This window comes from Suillus plorans (genome assembly GCF_016647745.1).
Source record: "Suillus plorans strain S12 chromosome Unknown HD556scaffold_29, whole genome shotgun sequence".
Classification (NCBI taxonomy): domain Eukaryota; kingdom Fungi; phylum Basidiomycota; class Agaricomycetes; order Boletales; family Suillaceae; genus Suillus; species Suillus plorans.
Genome location: NW_024537413.1, coordinates 163,104 through 179,365, shown reverse-complemented (window position 1 = coordinate 179,365; position 16,262 = coordinate 163,104). Strand labels below are relative to the sequence as shown.

Genomic DNA, 16,262 nt, shown 5'->3' with positions numbered 1-16,262 from the left:
AGTTGACGTTAGATAAGCTGTGAAGTTAGAATTGAGGGAAACATACTGTCTCAAAGTAAGCGATGTGATTGCTTAGGTTGCATGACGGCTTGCACCTGCAATACTTGGACTCATTACCAAAGTACATGTATGTAGGCCAGAGTTTAGCATTGCCAAACAAAGTGAGCTGTGTGGTGTCGGACCAAAACATGAGGCCAGCGACTATGCGGGGCAAATTACAACCAGGTTCTGGGGTCAAGTCTTGGACTTCACTGTGGGCTTCATGAAAAGCCCTGGAAGTGTACAGGTCACCATATATGGAGACCTCTGTGTCCAGGTGAGGAGGGTTCCAACGCAACTCATACGGCTCGTAATGAAAGAGCTTGTCGTCTCGGGCATTGGCAAGTTTCTCTCGCACAACAGCTACAATGGATCAATGATATAAATCGGCAGCTTGGTACGTGCGAGGACCTGGAACTTCGGTAGTGCGGGGAAAAGGCACCTCAATGGAGACCGGTGTTCTCTTCCATCCAGCGTCTTCGTCCTCCCATTCCTCCCCATCTCCCTTGTCATACTCGTTCACACCAAGCTTGGAATTTATCTCCTTCCAGTTGGTAGAGCTCACGTCGTCAGTGCTGAAGGACCTGAATCGCAATATGTCCATCAGCTTCATATAGTCGCCTTGCGACTTCTGGACGCCCTGATTCCAGTACCAATCCCCAAGCTGGAAAGATGAATGATTGGGATAGGGATGGTATTGAGAATCGCTGCTCAAAGCAGGAGTTTCATAGGGTAATTGGTCGACTTTAACGGTGGTAGGCATGATTGAGAGGTCTGCGATCGTAATATATTCTTCTGGGTCGTGTGATGGCGGTGTCGAGGAGAAGTATTGATGTACTAACCTGAATACATTGGGGCGGGTGCAAAATTTCACCATGTGCACCGGTAAGACTGGGTGTTCTACTGCGCTAACACGGCCAACGGGTTCCTGAAGAATTCCACGAACTTCTGGGGGGACAGTTGGCGGGGGCTGAGGTAGCACGTCCCTGAATCTCATAGGCAGCTGTCGGTTCAGATGCCTCGGTCTGCGCTGCGCCAAACTCATGTCCCCGTCGTCGTCCATGTCCACTCCTCCATCTCCAACGGAATCTTGATGCGCTGGTGAAGCATCGGCCACACCGGTAGGGGGGTAAGCAGGCGGATCAACACCATTGGATGAGGCATCGACCACAGGTTCATCATTCGAGATATGTGACCTTTTCCTGCAGCTTACAAACTCTTTCAAAGAAGATATCGCTGATGAAAGACGCTTCTTGGTTTGCGAGCATGAGCGCTGGTGTTGGCTAAAGTAATTCTGCGCCGCAAAAGAGCGCTTGCAAATGCATGTATAGCCAGACGCCGACATGAAGGAATGATGTGAGGATGTTTCTGACCCAAGGAGGTAACCCAAAACATGTGGGACGATGGCGACCTCATGACCAAGGGAAAATAATATTTGCTAATTTGACCAGGCACGCGATGGCACTAGGACGATGAGGTGCAGGGGGAACTATATATCTTCCAATACACTTTCCAGCTAATTTGTATCTGTGCTGACATGTCTGCAACATCTTCCAGGTCCTCCAGTGTTGAGCCCCCAGAATTCAAAGCCGACCCGAAGGTGGTTAGCATGCTAGTGAATATCTTGACTGCACGTCACGGAATTCTGCATTTCCATGGCCAAACGAGAGAACTAACAACCTTTCAGTGGTGAGTTCATTATTCTGAGAAGTGTGGCTTCGCCTACCCTCACATCTGTATTCAAGGCCGTCCACCAAATATGGACACAAAATCCATCCTTCACAATTTGTGGATTATCGCGAGGCACATGCTTTTCGCTACCCATGTTGCATGTGCACAAGTGGGGGCAGGTACGTCGAAGTAGCAATATTTCGACGTAATAGAGGTGTATGTGAGGGACAGTACGTCGCCGAATGTGCAACCAGCACCTGTGGCTACATGTGTGAGCCAAAGTTCCTGGAGGGTGGACATTTCTGATCTCTTGATTAGTAAATATTGAGAAGTTTTTCGGGAGAGCTTGCGTACCGGCTGTGTATTATCCTCGGAGGTATGTGTTCACAATTGATCGTCTTCATGTGCTCATATCTTTAGATCTGATTAACCGCTCAACGCAGTTCCACCATATGATTGATGTCGATCACAACAATCATTGTTCTAGACCTTTCATCAATCATGTGAGACGGAGTCATGAGGGATGGGAGTATCTCACAATCATTCTAATGCGCTGTGTACCCAACTACTACAGTATTATTATTAGGCTCAAATATATTCAACTACAGTCATAAGGGCCGGTGCACTCTGTCACAACCCTACTACGCGCCTAACATACTGGTTGTGTTTGGGATGATGAAAAACGGAAAAGAAGAACAAGTGGAAGCGAGTAGGGTTTATATAGTGAACAACTTTGAGATTCGTACTCCGCCGGCAGCCTCCAAAATGGGAAAGTCACATAAGTCACTTGATCCCATGGAAGCAATTCATGTGACTGTCATATGCGTGGCTCCAGAGCTCCACAGGTGCCCGATCATTGGCTCAGTGTCTCTCTTAGGGGTAGAGAGGACATATTGTAACACGGTCACTAAATTTGAAAATGACGCATGAACGAATACTCTACTTGTGATTTCCAACCAACAACTTTACTGACATTCCCCATTCATTGTGTTGAGAGATGGGGGAGGGTAAGGCTCGGTGTTAACTGGTGGTACGATCATGGCCAGCGAAGGCAAAAGCGTCTGCTGCATCATACGAGCCGCTGTGCTCGCATGCGGGAGAACAGGGGTTTGAGGAAGACCCCGCTGCTTAGGTGATCTCGTCTCCTGGTTGTTTTGCGGAGTGTCACGCCTCTTGTTCAAATGTGGTAACTGTAGATGGGATTGCCAAGGTGAGGTGGGACGTGATGTTGGTTCGCTGATGCCTGCCTTGCAAGCTCATAAACAGGTGTTAGTGGTGTAGGAAGCGGCATGGAAGTGCTGTGAATATGCGAATGTCGGTGGTGCGTAGAAGAGCTAGGTCCAGTACTGTGAGGCATGGATGCACTGGAACGCTCCGGGAAGCTGGTGCATTGCCGTTATTGAGATCAAGCTGACTGGGCAAAAATCGTATGAGTTCCATGAATAATGTTTGCATGTAGGATGGGGGTAACATCTTCATACAAACAATTTCTTTGCTGAAGGTATCCAGCATCGCATTGATGTTGACATACGTGTCTGGATCTTGCTTATCTGCTCATCCATTAGTGTGAGCAATACATTCAACAAATTTTACTAACCAACGTGCTTAACGCGGACTTCTGAATATATGTATGGTTGGCTCCTACGCAAACAGCACAGTGGGCACACAAATCAATTATTGCCACTGATGTTGGCCTCTATAGGACAGAAGGCGCAGCCAGAGTGGTAACACCTTCTGCAAGCTTCTCATTTGATGGCTGGATAGTTGAGGAGGTATGGTGTGCGAGTGTCATATCCCGTATTCCGGACCTACATCCGACAATATTCCCACGCCTCATCCGGACCTTCGGACGCCCTAACCATGTCTCCAGTCCTCTACCCATCCGGATCCCTGCACCTCTGCACATCCACATCCGCGCATCCATGTCCAGATCCCTTTACCTCCGTACATCGGACCTCCATACCTCCGCAGCTAGCCTGCATCATTCATCCTTTGTCCTATTGCCCTAATATCATATTCCGTATATCCACGCTTCTTGTCCGGACATCCGGTCTGGTCTGGTCCGATCTGATCCGATATACGATAAGCTTCCTAATTCAATTCCTGTGTATATAACGTTGACACAGCCTATTCCTCTATTCAGTATTCCTTGTCCTCGGTATCTCGGTTATACTTACTACCTGTATGCTTACTGATCCGTTAACCTATGCTTCATTTCCGACTCGCACTTGATAACTTTGCTTATGCTTCATACATAGCCTCGGACGCTTGCTTACTGATCTTTCCGTTATTTCCTTAGTATATAAACTCTTGTATATGTCCTGTAGTTCCTCAGTCTGAATATCATATTAGTCCTCGCACTAGATCTCACTCTAAGTCCTCATATCAGTTCTAGTCTATTGACTTAGTCAATATCCATCTCGGGCCTAGGGAGAAATTCCCTAGGCCAGAGCTCCACTTATCCGCTCATCCGATCCTCCGAAGTTTCCGGACGTTCGTCCGAAACTTTCCCGCGGTCCTCCGGACCTATTCTGCTTCGGACTTTGTCCTTGCAGCCTTTCCTCTGTTTGCTTCTACTCAGGACATGTCCTGAGTAGCCATTATACATATCCGTATCAGGACGAAACCTCGTTGTAATTTCCGGAAGTTCCTCTGGAACTTTCCCGCACTCATCCGGAAGTTACTTGCACTCGTCCGGAACGTCCGTCCGAAGTTTCCCGCGCTTCGGATGTCCTTCGGACATCTTCGGACTTCCTCCGGACATCATTCTGAAATTAAGGGCACATACTCGGGTAAGGGGCGCAGCGCACGAGCTGAAGCCAAGCCCCTCGGAATCAGTCCTACCCTTTGTGCACGGTCTTAACAGCGAGCGTGTACCATCCAGCCAATCCTTGTCAATGTCCTGGCCAAGAGTATTGGTCTTTACCTCTTCTTGACCCGAACAGCTAGAGGTTGACCAGTGAGGATGCAATACAGAACAGTAAGGTCAAGACCATACAAGACTTCGTGACTTGGAGACACAGCAAACTTTCTTGTCTTTTTGACTCCTCAACATCATTCAGGATGTCTAGACCATGTGCGCATTTGTGCTGCGGACGGGACCACGATAGACCTTCTAACCATTCTTAATGGCAAGTGAGCCAATCGTCCAGCTTCTTGAAAAGGCGAAGTGAGAACATGGTGAGATAGTCCCGGGCGTAGGATCTCCACTTCTGGATCATCCCAAAAATGTCTGGGTCTTCTCGGTGCTGATAACGATGCTGAAGGATTGATTCATATCGATTCTCAAGATCCAAAGCAAACTCGGCAGTTTGCTTCCAATCTCTGATAGCAGGAATACTGAAATCTTATTCAGTGCAAGCAACAAAATGCCTGACTTCCGAAATCTTGAATTTGAGTCCTTGACCATCAAGGGATATTCAAGCCTTTACGTTGTAGGACACGAGCTGGTGCTGGGCTCGTATCGAGCTATTTTACAGTACATGTCAAATACCCGTCACATGCTAATCACTTCCCGATGTTATCCGACGCTAACCCGCCAACCCGACGTTTAGGCCGCATCGGACCCGATGTTTTCCCGCGCACTTGTCCTATCTGTGTCCCGTTCCATCTTGCTAGCCCCACTAGGTGTGTAGTTCATTATTTCGCACATTACTCACGTCGTAGCCAGCGCTATTACATGTTTTCCCATAGTCCGCAGCGCCTCATGTTTATTTACATGTACTTCGGATCCGAAATACTCCGCCGCTACTTTCGCCTACGGGTTCCACATTTCTACGTACTTACATATATATTGGACTGACCTTGAGCATTATTCATTATCCAAGTAGAGGGGAGCAGTTCCCCGACGCTTAGTGGTCAAACCCGATATTTCATAGTTCTTAGTTGATATTGCGAATATCATCGCTCTTTCATTATCCATATCAATCATCAGTCATCACGCATACCGCTCGCTTTTCCGATGTTCGCATAACGCGTCACTATTAGTTTCCGCATACCCGACCCAAATCCGACTACCCGACCCGACAAACCCGACGCTTTTGCATCGGACATCGTAATTATACCTTCGGACATTGTTTCCCACGCTCGGACTATTGATCGCACATCACTCACTTACCCCCAAGACTATTCCCAGACCGCAGACCCCTGGGTCGAACGCACTTGTCAGGCAAGTATAGCAGACTAGGCAGTGCAAAGACCACAACACAAATATATCAGTTTGGAGCCATCTTCATTAGTTCCTCTCTGTATTGTTGTTTCTACAACGTATTTCTTGAAATCCTTCGCTTTGCTGCGCGCAGACATCAGCTGGTCATAGATTGTGAGATCAATAGAATGGTAGAATCTGTCTCAAAGAATTCGTCTAGCTCTTCAATGGTCCTGTGTGGCTGGTCCAATAACATCCTTGCGCACTCTTCCAAGTCATCCACAGCTTGTTGACGAGACTCTAGGGTTTGGATCGAGAGGAACACTGCAAGTGCGAGTTAAAAGCCCACGAATGCCTTCCAGTGTAGCTGATGCACTTTCCAGCCGTACAAGGATGCATTGCCAGTGCCGAGGGAGTGTGGGTTCTGCATGCAGATCCTGTGCATCAAATCGCAGATGAACAATCGAAAATTTTGGTACGTGACTCACAGAATGATATCAAGCTTGGCTTGCTATGCAAGGTCGATAATGCGCATAGGATTTTCTACCTCCTTGCGCCCTCTTGGGTAACCGGGCCAAGCCGTCTGTTGAGTCAGACACTAGTGTGAAATAAAACAAAAAACAAAATACCAAGGGGATTCGAACCCTCAAGCTCAAGCAATGGCTGAGACAAAGAATAGATAAACCCAGAAAAAAGAAACTGTCATTCAAGAGGTTCGAACTCACGACCACATGAGAAGACATGCATTAGCAATGTACTCCGGAATCCTATAGGTAGTTGTAGTAAGAGATGGAATGATCAAATTACTGCAATGATATTGTCTACTGGTATTGCACACTAGGTTCCACGAGACATATCTGATTGAAATGCAGAGTGAATGTAATCGTACTTGAAGCCATCATCAAAATCTCAACAGTCTTGAGATTCTTGTTACACTTCGCCACAGGTAGGACAAGTCCGCGATACTCCCCGTCCAAAATAAGGCAAAGTTGGTTCTTTTTGCGTGGATGAGCCGGACTGAGATCACTGGCGGGAATGTGATAGTGGATAATCTGAGCGCCTGCACCATTGGATGTGCAGAATGCTGCAACACAACCCTCGGGTGCAGGTCCATTAGCACCGTAGAAGGGGTCAGGACATGCAGTTGATATGAATCGTTTCGATAATCTGCCATAATCAAAGCTCAGAGAGACTTTGAACAATGCATGGTGCTTGAGTAACACCGAAGAAAACTCCTTCTTCATCAACCAGGGAAGTGGGCCTATCAGAATAAAGTAAGTTTAATAGTATGACACCATCATTGAGGACTCACCGTTGTCTCAAAGCTTCTCTGCTTGGGCCTCAATACTGTCCTGGATGTCATCCTCGTGGGTAGTCCAAGGGTCAGATGCTGAACTAGGATTGATGTTTGGTGACTGATTGAGTGCTATGTCGATATCCTCGGGCCTGGAGGTCCAGTGGGATAAGATGTTAGAAGACGACGGAATAGCATCAGTGTTCGAGCTCAAGGGAACTATTTTTTCGGGTGGGGGTGTGACGCCTCGAGATGGCGCCTTCACATACGATTTTGTTCGGATGTCACAGAATGTAAGTAGATCGTGCTCTTCGAGTATCAAACTGTTTAGTCTCATTCCATAACTGAATCGCAGTAAGCAATTGAATCAGCACGAAAATAGGCGCTTCACTCACCTGGTGACAACATCAGGACGTTTGAGTACTGTACGCTTCTGCCCGTGTATAGCAACGGTGCAATTCCCCTGCCCAATATCGCACAGAGTAGCTCGATAGCCCTTCAGGCTACCTCCAATAATGAATACTTCTTTATTAATTACATGTTTGAATTTGTCCACGCTTGTGTTGCATAACTTCAACACGAATCCGATTGGTACATCAATCTGTGACAAGTTAGAGGTGTTCAAATCGAGGTGCATTGAACTTACGAGTGTATGATCGCTGTCCGATAGTATTGTCAAGCGAGTGTTTGGAATGTTGACACTCTGTATGACCCCTGTTGTCTGATACTCCGGCCCACGAACAACTCTCACTAAATCTCCAGGCTTAACATCATAGCCCCTGTCTTTCGTGAATTTTATTGTTGGCAGGAGATGCGTCCGCTGGACCATTGCCACTGGAACTTGAATACTCCGGGGTCGGAGTATGTCGCCATCGGTCAACACAGTGTCCATACACTGGAACCACAGCATAGTCCCTCCTGAAGGAAACCACTCCACGACACCACATTTCCCAAAGTGCTCTCCCGTAAGTACTTTTATATTATCTCCGATTTAAATGGTATCAATGTCAGGGGGAGGTTCAAAAAATTGCTGTGTTGGCAGCTGTGCGTGGAGTGTGTGTTTCAAAGGACAACGATTCACGTAGTACTTTGGAACCTCGACCTATGCGCTGGAAGTTAGTTTTGCAAAATTTCTATGTATGCCAGAGACCTACCTCTTCATTGGTAGAGGCTTGACAGATATGAAATACATCATCTGACATTCTAACAATGTAACCTTCTAGACCCAAGTATATACCCGCTACGACTCGAACGGTATCGCCGACCCGAAACACATGGTCTACGTCCTGGAGCCAAACTTCCCATTGCGTTTTGTGTCCATCGATGTTGAATTCCAAACGCACGGAGTTGTGGTCTGTCAAGACGACTTCACCAATCTCGGCACCAAGTTCTCCAGTAATGACCCTGGCTGCGTTGCCTGTGCGCAGGAACCCCATCGAAAATGCCTGCTGAGTAATCTTCACGAAAGGTGTGTCCCATCCTGACTGAATGTGTAGTCGGATTTCGTCGGGGTGAGGCGTGGTTACGAAGTCTAAGAGATCGCGGTGAAATTTTTTTAGCAACAGCCCCATGTAATACTGTTCTCCTTTGTACGAGCATCCTATGACTTTTTGATCGATAATGATGTCAGATAACTCCTTGCCAGCTGGAAGGCGAGATCGGTCTAGCAGCGCCACAGATCCCTTGGGCATGTCATAGGGAAAGTCCTGTAAAGCAACTAAGAGCGAGACAAAAGGTCCAGATTGTCCGTCCTTCAATTTCAAGCTGGTGACATAGCCTATAGCATTCTTGTACTTGCCATGTTTTATTCTTGCCCACCCTGGGCTGGGCAGTTGGAATCGTGAGTGTTCAACAACCGCACGTTCTTCATCCGAGATGAGAAAATATTCTTCCACAGAGAATTGGTGTGAGGTCGGAAGTGATGAACTAATAGCCCAGGGACTCTCTGAGACCACATAAAGCTGGCCCGGTACCCAGGGCGACATGATAACAGGGAACCCTTTGTTTTGAAGATATTCTGCAATGTAGTCCGTAATGCTTCCTGCAAACTAATGAATAACATGCTACTTGACTGAAAATGGACTTACTGTGAAGATTGAGTAGGTACATTCTGCTATCAATCGTGTCGGGAGACCAGGCAGCCCTGTAAGGAATATGTCTTCCTGACGGTTTGGAAGTGCGAGCTTCGTATGACTTGAAGATTTCGTCGATCTTCGTGGACAGTGTATGTTTAGCCGACGGTCCTGGCATGTAACATTCTGAGGATGCGCAGGGGGGCCGTACTCTTACTCTTCCTCTTCCTCTTCCTCTTCCTCTTCCTCTTCCTCTTCCTCTTCCTCTTCCTCTTCCTCTTCCTCTTCCTCTTCCTCTTCCTCTTCCTCTTCCTCTTCCTCTTCCTCTTCCTCTTCCTCTTCCTCTTCCTCTTCCTCTTCCTCTTCCTCTTCCTCTTCCTCTTCCTCCTCACCTTCTCCTGCTTCACTGTCGACGAAGATACAATGTTTCAACTATGTTTCTTTAGTATATATTTACAGGAGTGAATCTTACACTTACTCGTCGTCGCTTTGATCTGAATGTAGCTGCGGGCACCGAACTTGATGAAGAGGTCTCGGGTACTATGTATTTATTTTTCAGGGCGGCCAAGTTTTTTGTTGCTTCGGCGTCGTCGCCATCACTGGAAAATAGTGCGAGCCTGGCTTCTGCCCAGTCATCCACACAGTATCATTCGCCAAGGTACGATATCAATCTGTCTTCCATCTGTGCGTAGCCCAGATCGGACTGGAGGTACCGTTCTAGAAAACGCCATGCACCTGCATCATTTAGTGCAGATGGCGTGCAATTTCCTGTATCATATTCATGAGCAACTATAATGACGGTAATACTATCATAACTCACCATCATTACTCCTGATGCGCTTCGAGGGGCGTTCAACATCGACGGGATCACTCTTGGGTGCCGCGTGTTTTGTCATTATGAGTCTGCAGTCTTCACGTTAATTCCGTCTTATAAAGTATACTGGTATTCTTACTGTGTTGATCTCTTCAGCAGTCTATCCTACGTTGTATGTAGCAGTACTGTATGTATGTATCAAAGTAGTTGGAGTAGAAAGAAGACCTGCAAATGCACGTGATCAGTATTTATAGTGAATGACTAATTTTGAGGCGATTACTAGGGTATCAAATTTCAGTTATGGCCACTGAGAACTTTCTTTTGTTGGCTTCAAGTGTGGACCGGCGCTGGGGACTCGGAATCGTGTGGACTCAATTGCTAAGTCCCGGCCCTATTATAGTATATACTAGACCAACAGTACATAGTGTATATAGCTCCAAAATCTAGGGTGAATGATATAGAATGTGCAAAAAATTCCATCCTGGTTGATATCAGTAAGTACTAGTACCAGTGGTTGTATGCAATATAATATTTGTCCAAGTCATAGCCAGATGTGTGCTATCGCCAGCCAAAGCTCCAATCATCCGAATCACCGCACACTACTCTACATAATCACAATGGAAATCTGGGTCATCGTGTCATATTCTCACAGTTCGAAAAAGAGATCATGATAATGGGTTGGTGTGCTCATATAGTGAATGGCAATATATTCAAACCCAGCCGGAAATACCCGCTTAGTCACTGAAAGTTTGAGGCAAATTCTGACAGAGTTTGGAACAGTCATTCACTATATCAAGATGTTTCTTCCGCTAACGAACTTCTTTTCCAGCCATGAAGTGTCGACCCCCCTAATTAGCTTATTTGCGTAGTAGATCGTAGCAAGCACTTTACCTTCTTGTTTTCCTTATTACTGTAGTAGATCTGATGACTGACTTTGACTTGCCTTGTTAAACTTGAGAAAGTTTTGGTAGAGATGATCTTGTCTCACTGGCGATTGACTTGAGAGTTGTGAGTAGATGCAACGCTGCCTGATAATAAATAAACTACTAGTTACTAGCTGCGTCATGGTGAACAAAAGCCGTTGGGTACATTCGGAACATTTCTGCGATAGCCAAAGAAACTGGCCTTGAGGAACTTACGGCAAATCAGTCCTCACTATACGTGACACTTATAATTAGATTTCATCAATCATATGAACATTTGTAGGTTGATGCTACACGGCGTCCAGTCCGTCACCCGATCATCGTTCCCCAGCGCCTGATACCCCAAGGTTTTTTGACGACTTACCAGATCATGCTCATGTACGTCGTTAATGTCTCATTCAGTGTTGTTTTTCCTGACCTTGATATTCTCAGGTTTCTGTATGACACCACCTCCACCCTCAATCATGGGTATCGCATGCAAGCACCCTTAGTGGCCAGTCTTCTTTATTCCACCTCATATACCCCGATGTAGAAACAACAATACGAGTGGGGCTATACGAAGATGGCTCCAAACTGATATATTTGTGTTGTGGTCTTTGCACTGCCTAGTCTGCTATACTTGCCTGACAAGTGCGTTCGACCCAGGGGTCTGCGGTCTGGGAATAGTCTTGGGGGTAAGTGAGTGATGTGATATCAATAGTCCGAGCGTGGGAAACAATGTCCGAAGGTATATTTACGATGTCCGATGCAAAAGCGTCGGGTTTGTCGGGTCGGGTAGTCGGATTTGGGTCGGGTATGCGGAAACTAATAGTGACGCGTTATGCGAGCGTCGGAAAAGCGAGTGGTATGCATGATGATAATGATTCTTGATATGGATAATGAAAGAGCGATGATATTCGCAATATCAACTAAGAACTATGAAATATCGGGTTTGACCACTAAGCGTCGGGGAACTGCTCCCCTCTACTTGGATAATGAATAATGCTCAAGGTCAGTCCAATATATATGTAAGTATGTAGAAATGCGGAACCCATAGGCGAAGGTAGCGGCCGATGATTTCGGATCCGAAGTACATGTAAATAAACATGAGGCGCTGCAGACTATGGGAAAACATGTAATAGCACTTGCTACGATGTGAGTAATGTGCAAAATAATAAACTACGCACCTAGTGGGGCTAGCAAGACAGGACAAGACACGGGAAGGATGAGTGCGCGGGAATTTGCATCGGCCGATGCGGCCTAAACATCGGGTTAGCGGGTTAGCGGGTTAGCGTCGGATAACATCGGGAAGTGATTAGCATGTGACGGGTATTTGACGTGTACTGTGAAATAGCTCGATACGAGCCCAGCGCCAGCTCGTGTCCTACAGTGTGTCCTCCATCCATCCTATCCATATCCTCTGTTGGTTCATTGGTGCATACCTTACTGAATTAGTATTAGACTGACATTATTTCCAAAGCTATATCATTTATATTCTCATTACATGTGTCATGGACCCTACTTACATACTTATTGCTATCTACTTGGTTCTGAATAGCGCTTAGGTGCACATACATATATATCCCATACTTACGAATTTCATGTATCTTCTTTTCCCTCACTCGAAATCTATCACCACTCTGCACACAAAATAAACATCCGCACTCAAAGTCAGTAAAATTCAGGCATATCTCGGCGCACGCATTTCTATCGGCCGCCTTACTTGATTATATCAATACATTCACGTGTTCATCAGCTTTCTCATCTCTACGTTCTGGCTTCACTTCTCTGATGACATCTCTAGTGCGATTTTAGTACTGTAATACCAAATAACATGACATGTACCACCAGTGAGGGAGGACAACAAAGGCACCAGTGAGGGAGGAGGATGCCAAAGGCACAAGGGAGAGAGACAACAAAGGCACCAGTGAGGGAGGAGGACGACAAAGGCACAAGGGAGAGAGACAATGAAAGCACAAGGGAGGGGAACAGCGGGGACAATGAGCACAACGAGGAGAAATAAGACCCGTGAGAAGCCTGTTGGGCATTGCAGAGGGTGCCAGGTTAAGATAAGCAGATGATGTGGGGTGGGGTGCTTACCAATTAGGGCCCATAGGCCCACCCCTACCATAGTAGGGTATTGGTGGAGGTAGTATATTATTTCTAAAGGTATTTTGGAGAGCTGGGGCACTATTTAATGCTGGTGTAGAGATTTAACGGAATTGAGCCTAATTATAGTTGGCGAGGCATGTAACTGCCAAGTATGATAAGGCTTATTAATAATTGTAACGGCGGTTAACCACCAGTCCCCAACTCCGCCCAGCTGTATCAGTAATGTCTCGTCTCTTCTTAACTACTCAGCTCAGAACTTCAGTTGTACTGAATTTAATGCCAAAAAACAAGTGAGACAAGATAAAGGAGTGGAAAACACACAACGATACGATGGCAACCACAAACCACTCAATAAGGCATTAAAAACCCACAAACTTTTTGACAGAGACGGGTATGTTTCTAACCTACAAAACCCTTCTTTGGGAGTTGGGGAAGCATCCCAGGTGACGATGGTGTCACGAAACATCACAAAAGGTCACAACAATGTCACATCATGTGATGTCGTTGCATTTGGATGAGGTCTATCTTAGAGGCAGAAAAGTGAAATTATGGATTGTATTCATGTAGTCTTCCAGTAGTATACATACTAGTCTACAATTGTCACTCAAGTTTGCCTTCAATAAAATACTATTCTAAAATTTTCATACTTTTTTTTTTGGCATCACACTTTTGTTTTCGGGGCGGCATGATATAATTTTGGGGCGACACATGTTGCAGTTTTCGAGGCGACACACTTTCCTTTTTTGGGTGTCGCACAAATTCAGTTTCCGGGGGGGCACAAATAATATTTGTGCAGATTCAGCAGCATATTGGTGGACTTGGGAAGGCGTGTTAGGTGCCAGTGTTGGTGGTGGTGCCGGTTGTAGCGTGCACGCGGGAAGTATGGCGTCCGCTATTACTGATGCAGGAGGTGCTACCATTTATGGAAGGCATGGGTATAGCTGGGGTACGGGTAAGAGCGCGGGTCTTAGAATCCCGACCCATACCCGTACCCGTGACCTGCACAGGTTACCCATACCCGTGCAGATCCCTAATCTCTCGGCACGACCCCAGGCCTCACCTATAAGGCATCTCCACCAATCACATACTTCAGGGTGCAGGTCATAACCCATCAAACTTCTTTGACACCTTAAGCAACTTAAGCAAGAAGTTGGGTGTTTTGCAGATGCTGTGATCTATGTCGGAGGTCGAATCACGATCACACATTTTCGACTGAGAATAAACTCCAGGAATTCTGTGGACCTCTAACTCGTTAGCCTAGCACCAGGTTGTCACTTTTCCTGATGGCCCAAAACAGCTTAGACTCGTGGCAACACAACAGGAAAATGTCTGAATGAAAATGAAAGTTTCATTGAATTATCATACATTCGAGTGCGAACACGTCTGAAGTTCAACATGTGTCAATCGAGAGAATGGCGTGGTTCCGGACTCAGATGAGTCGTGAACCTCATTGGTGCTACAAAACTGTAGGTGCATCCGAGTAACGAGGATCGTATGCATAACGATTTGAAATGATCCGAACATATTTGAAGAGGTGTACTGCGTAAAATATCATTAGGACCCTCAGCCGACATTGAGTTGAGTTCAGATTGTGCGCACCGACAAGCATTCAATAACTACAATATTGACCACTGATAGTGCTAGGATTGAATGATTAATTCCTTTTTGACAGCCATAAAAGCACTACTTGCCTATCCCAGTTCCGAAGTAAAAAATGTTATGTTGTAGAAGGATTTCAAGCAGTAGACACCCTCTTTCGCGGTATGCCCAATATACACGAATCATGGTGAGTGCTATGATCTCTGAAGCAAAAAGTGAGCACTCGACTACATTGTATAGCTTCGTGATCTCACCAAGCTCGAACGCTACCAGAAGTGTCCAAGGATATGCAGATACCGTGTCGCGAGATAGTGAGTAACAACCGCCACCTATGTCTGATAGTTGGACTGTCGTCGACCCACACTGAGCGATTTACATGCGGCTATTGAAAGACACTCACGTTCCAAGCGTCTGGAAATCGTCATTGTCATTATCACGTCCAAAATCGCAAAGCACTGAAGTGAGGTGTGTCAGAGTACGGAATGCGGGAACGCAACTGTATGCGCACAAGTACCGTTGACAACATGATGCCCAGAATGGATTTCTTGTTTCCCCATAATGCATAGGTGCGAAGGACGAAGATACCTGGAGATCCTGTGAGTGTTCTGCGTGAATACACTATAATCCTCGTAATACCTTCTGCACCAGCTATGCACAATGCAGCAGCAACTGAAGAAAGAACTTGGAGCGGAACCAATTGCATTATTACAATACTTACCAAACCATATTGAATGTAGAAGTTTGCAAGTCTACATCGGCGAATCCTCAGGACGGTGATATTATTTCCGACAGATGCTCACCACAATTTTTTCATTTGGGAGATAGTTCACTTCCGTATCCTGGTTAGCTGCAAGTTGACGATATAGCCTACTATTTGAACTCACTGCATAAGTGTATACAGAGCACGAAGGCTGGCATGTATCTCGTCATGACATAAAGAATACTTCCTATCTTCCACGGTGACGAATGAATCGAAGATATCTATATGCGACAGTTAATAACCTATCGATTGACAGGCTATATCTCGCAAAGATGAAATTACCTCCCGGTCTAAGGTCAGGAAACAATCGTAGGCCTATGACTAGATGTTTGTGGATGACGACTGAGCAAATGGCAAGAATGCGCACCCAAAAAACCACTAGTGACACTAGTATGGACCCTGTTAGCTATGAGAGACTATTATAGTCGAAATGATAGCACCGAAAAAATACTGTCAGTGCCAGGATTATAGATGAGTGAAGCGAAAATGTCAACAAATATCAATCACTTACATCCTGGTACTGGATGCTGGTTGATAGGTCAATGGAAGTTTGTAAATCCATGCTTCAGAAAGAGGATAGAGGCGCTAGTATCCCCGAGCATGGTAGGCAGCATATATAGCAGAATATTCTGATCCGTGACTCATCAGGTTGCAACGGCACCATGATAAAGTAACATGTCAATCAATTGAGCCAAGCAAGGGTCAAAAGTCTTTGACCAAAAGGCACCTTGTTTTTGTAAGCAGGATAGAACAGTATCACACGCGCCACGGGCCTTATACTCAGGGCCGTCGGCATATCGCGTGACGATACCGTACCAATCTCGAATCATGGCAGTCCACTTATGAAAGTTC

The 16,262-nt window shown here is 46.0% G+C and overlaps 4 protein-coding genes across 4 annotated transcripts; all 4 read right to left on the bottom strand.

The window, feature by feature from the left end:
- Positions 1 to 6,678: 6,678 nt before the first annotated feature.
- On the bottom strand, positions 6,679 to 7,980 carry HD556DRAFT_1443419 (uncharacterized protein; the record flags this gene model as incomplete). Its single annotated transcript, XM_041306600.1, has 4 exons — positions 6,679 to 7,118; positions 7,206 to 7,495; positions 7,547 to 7,752; positions 7,798 to 7,980. The coding sequence occupies 4 exons, from the start codon at positions 7,978 to 7,980 to the stop codon at positions 6,679 to 6,681; spliced, it is 1,119 nt and encodes a 372-aa protein (XP_041160031.1).
- Positions 7,981 to 8,142: 162 nt separating this feature from the next.
- HD556DRAFT_1443418 (uncharacterized protein) lies at positions 8,143 to 9,401 on the bottom strand (the record flags this gene model as incomplete). The annotated part of the gene is made up of 3 exons (XM_041306599.1): positions 8,143 to 8,253; positions 8,306 to 9,192; positions 9,239 to 9,401. 3 exons carry the CDS (start codon positions 9,399 to 9,401, stop codon positions 8,143 to 8,145), a joined length of 1,161 nt encoding a protein of 386 aa, XP_041160030.1.
- Positions 9,402 to 9,436: 35 nt separating this feature from the next.
- On the bottom strand, positions 9,437 to 10,119 carry HD556DRAFT_1443417 (uncharacterized protein; the record flags this gene model as incomplete). The annotated part of the gene is made up of 4 exons (XM_041306598.1): positions 9,437 to 9,655; positions 9,702 to 9,822; positions 9,886 to 9,991; positions 10,044 to 10,119. The coding sequence occupies 4 exons, from the start codon at positions 10,117 to 10,119 to the stop codon at positions 9,437 to 9,439; spliced, it is 522 nt and encodes a 173-aa protein (XP_041160029.1).
- A 4,258-nt stretch (positions 10,120 to 14,377) lies between these two features.
- HD556DRAFT_465951 (uncharacterized protein) lies at positions 14,378 to 16,243 on the bottom strand. Its single transcript, XM_041310686.1, has 13 exons — positions 15,922 to 16,243; positions 15,851 to 15,860; positions 15,778 to 15,797; positions 15,693 to 15,725; positions 15,535 to 15,631; positions 15,451 to 15,479; positions 15,369 to 15,399; positions 15,165 to 15,235; positions 15,051 to 15,105; positions 14,905 to 14,979; positions 14,743 to 14,853; positions 14,651 to 14,691; positions 14,378 to 14,590 (listed from the first exon to the last, which is right to left on the bottom strand). Exons 1-13 carry the CDS (start codon positions 15,970 to 15,972, stop codon positions 14,411 to 14,413), a joined length of 804 nt encoding a protein of 267 aa, XP_041160028.1. The 5' UTR covers positions 15,973 to 16,243; the 3' UTR covers positions 14,378 to 14,410.
- Between the last annotated feature and the right edge of the window lie 19 nt (positions 16,244 to 16,262).

Bases quoted from the DNA above. Each gene is read 5' to 3' on its own strand.
- HD556DRAFT_465951 (XM_041310686.1), bottom strand. From the start codon at position 15,972: ATGGATTTACAAACTTCCATTGACCTATCAACCAGCATCCAGTACCAG. The intron at 15,726-15,777 runs GTGCGCATTCTT...ATCTAGTCATAG, and splicing joins TGTCACTAGTGGTTTTTTGG to GCCTACGATTGTTTCCTGAC. The intron at 15,106-15,164 runs GTACTTGTGCGC...ACCTCACTTCAG, and splicing joins TGGGCATCATGTTGTCAACG to TGCTTTGCGATTTTGGACGT.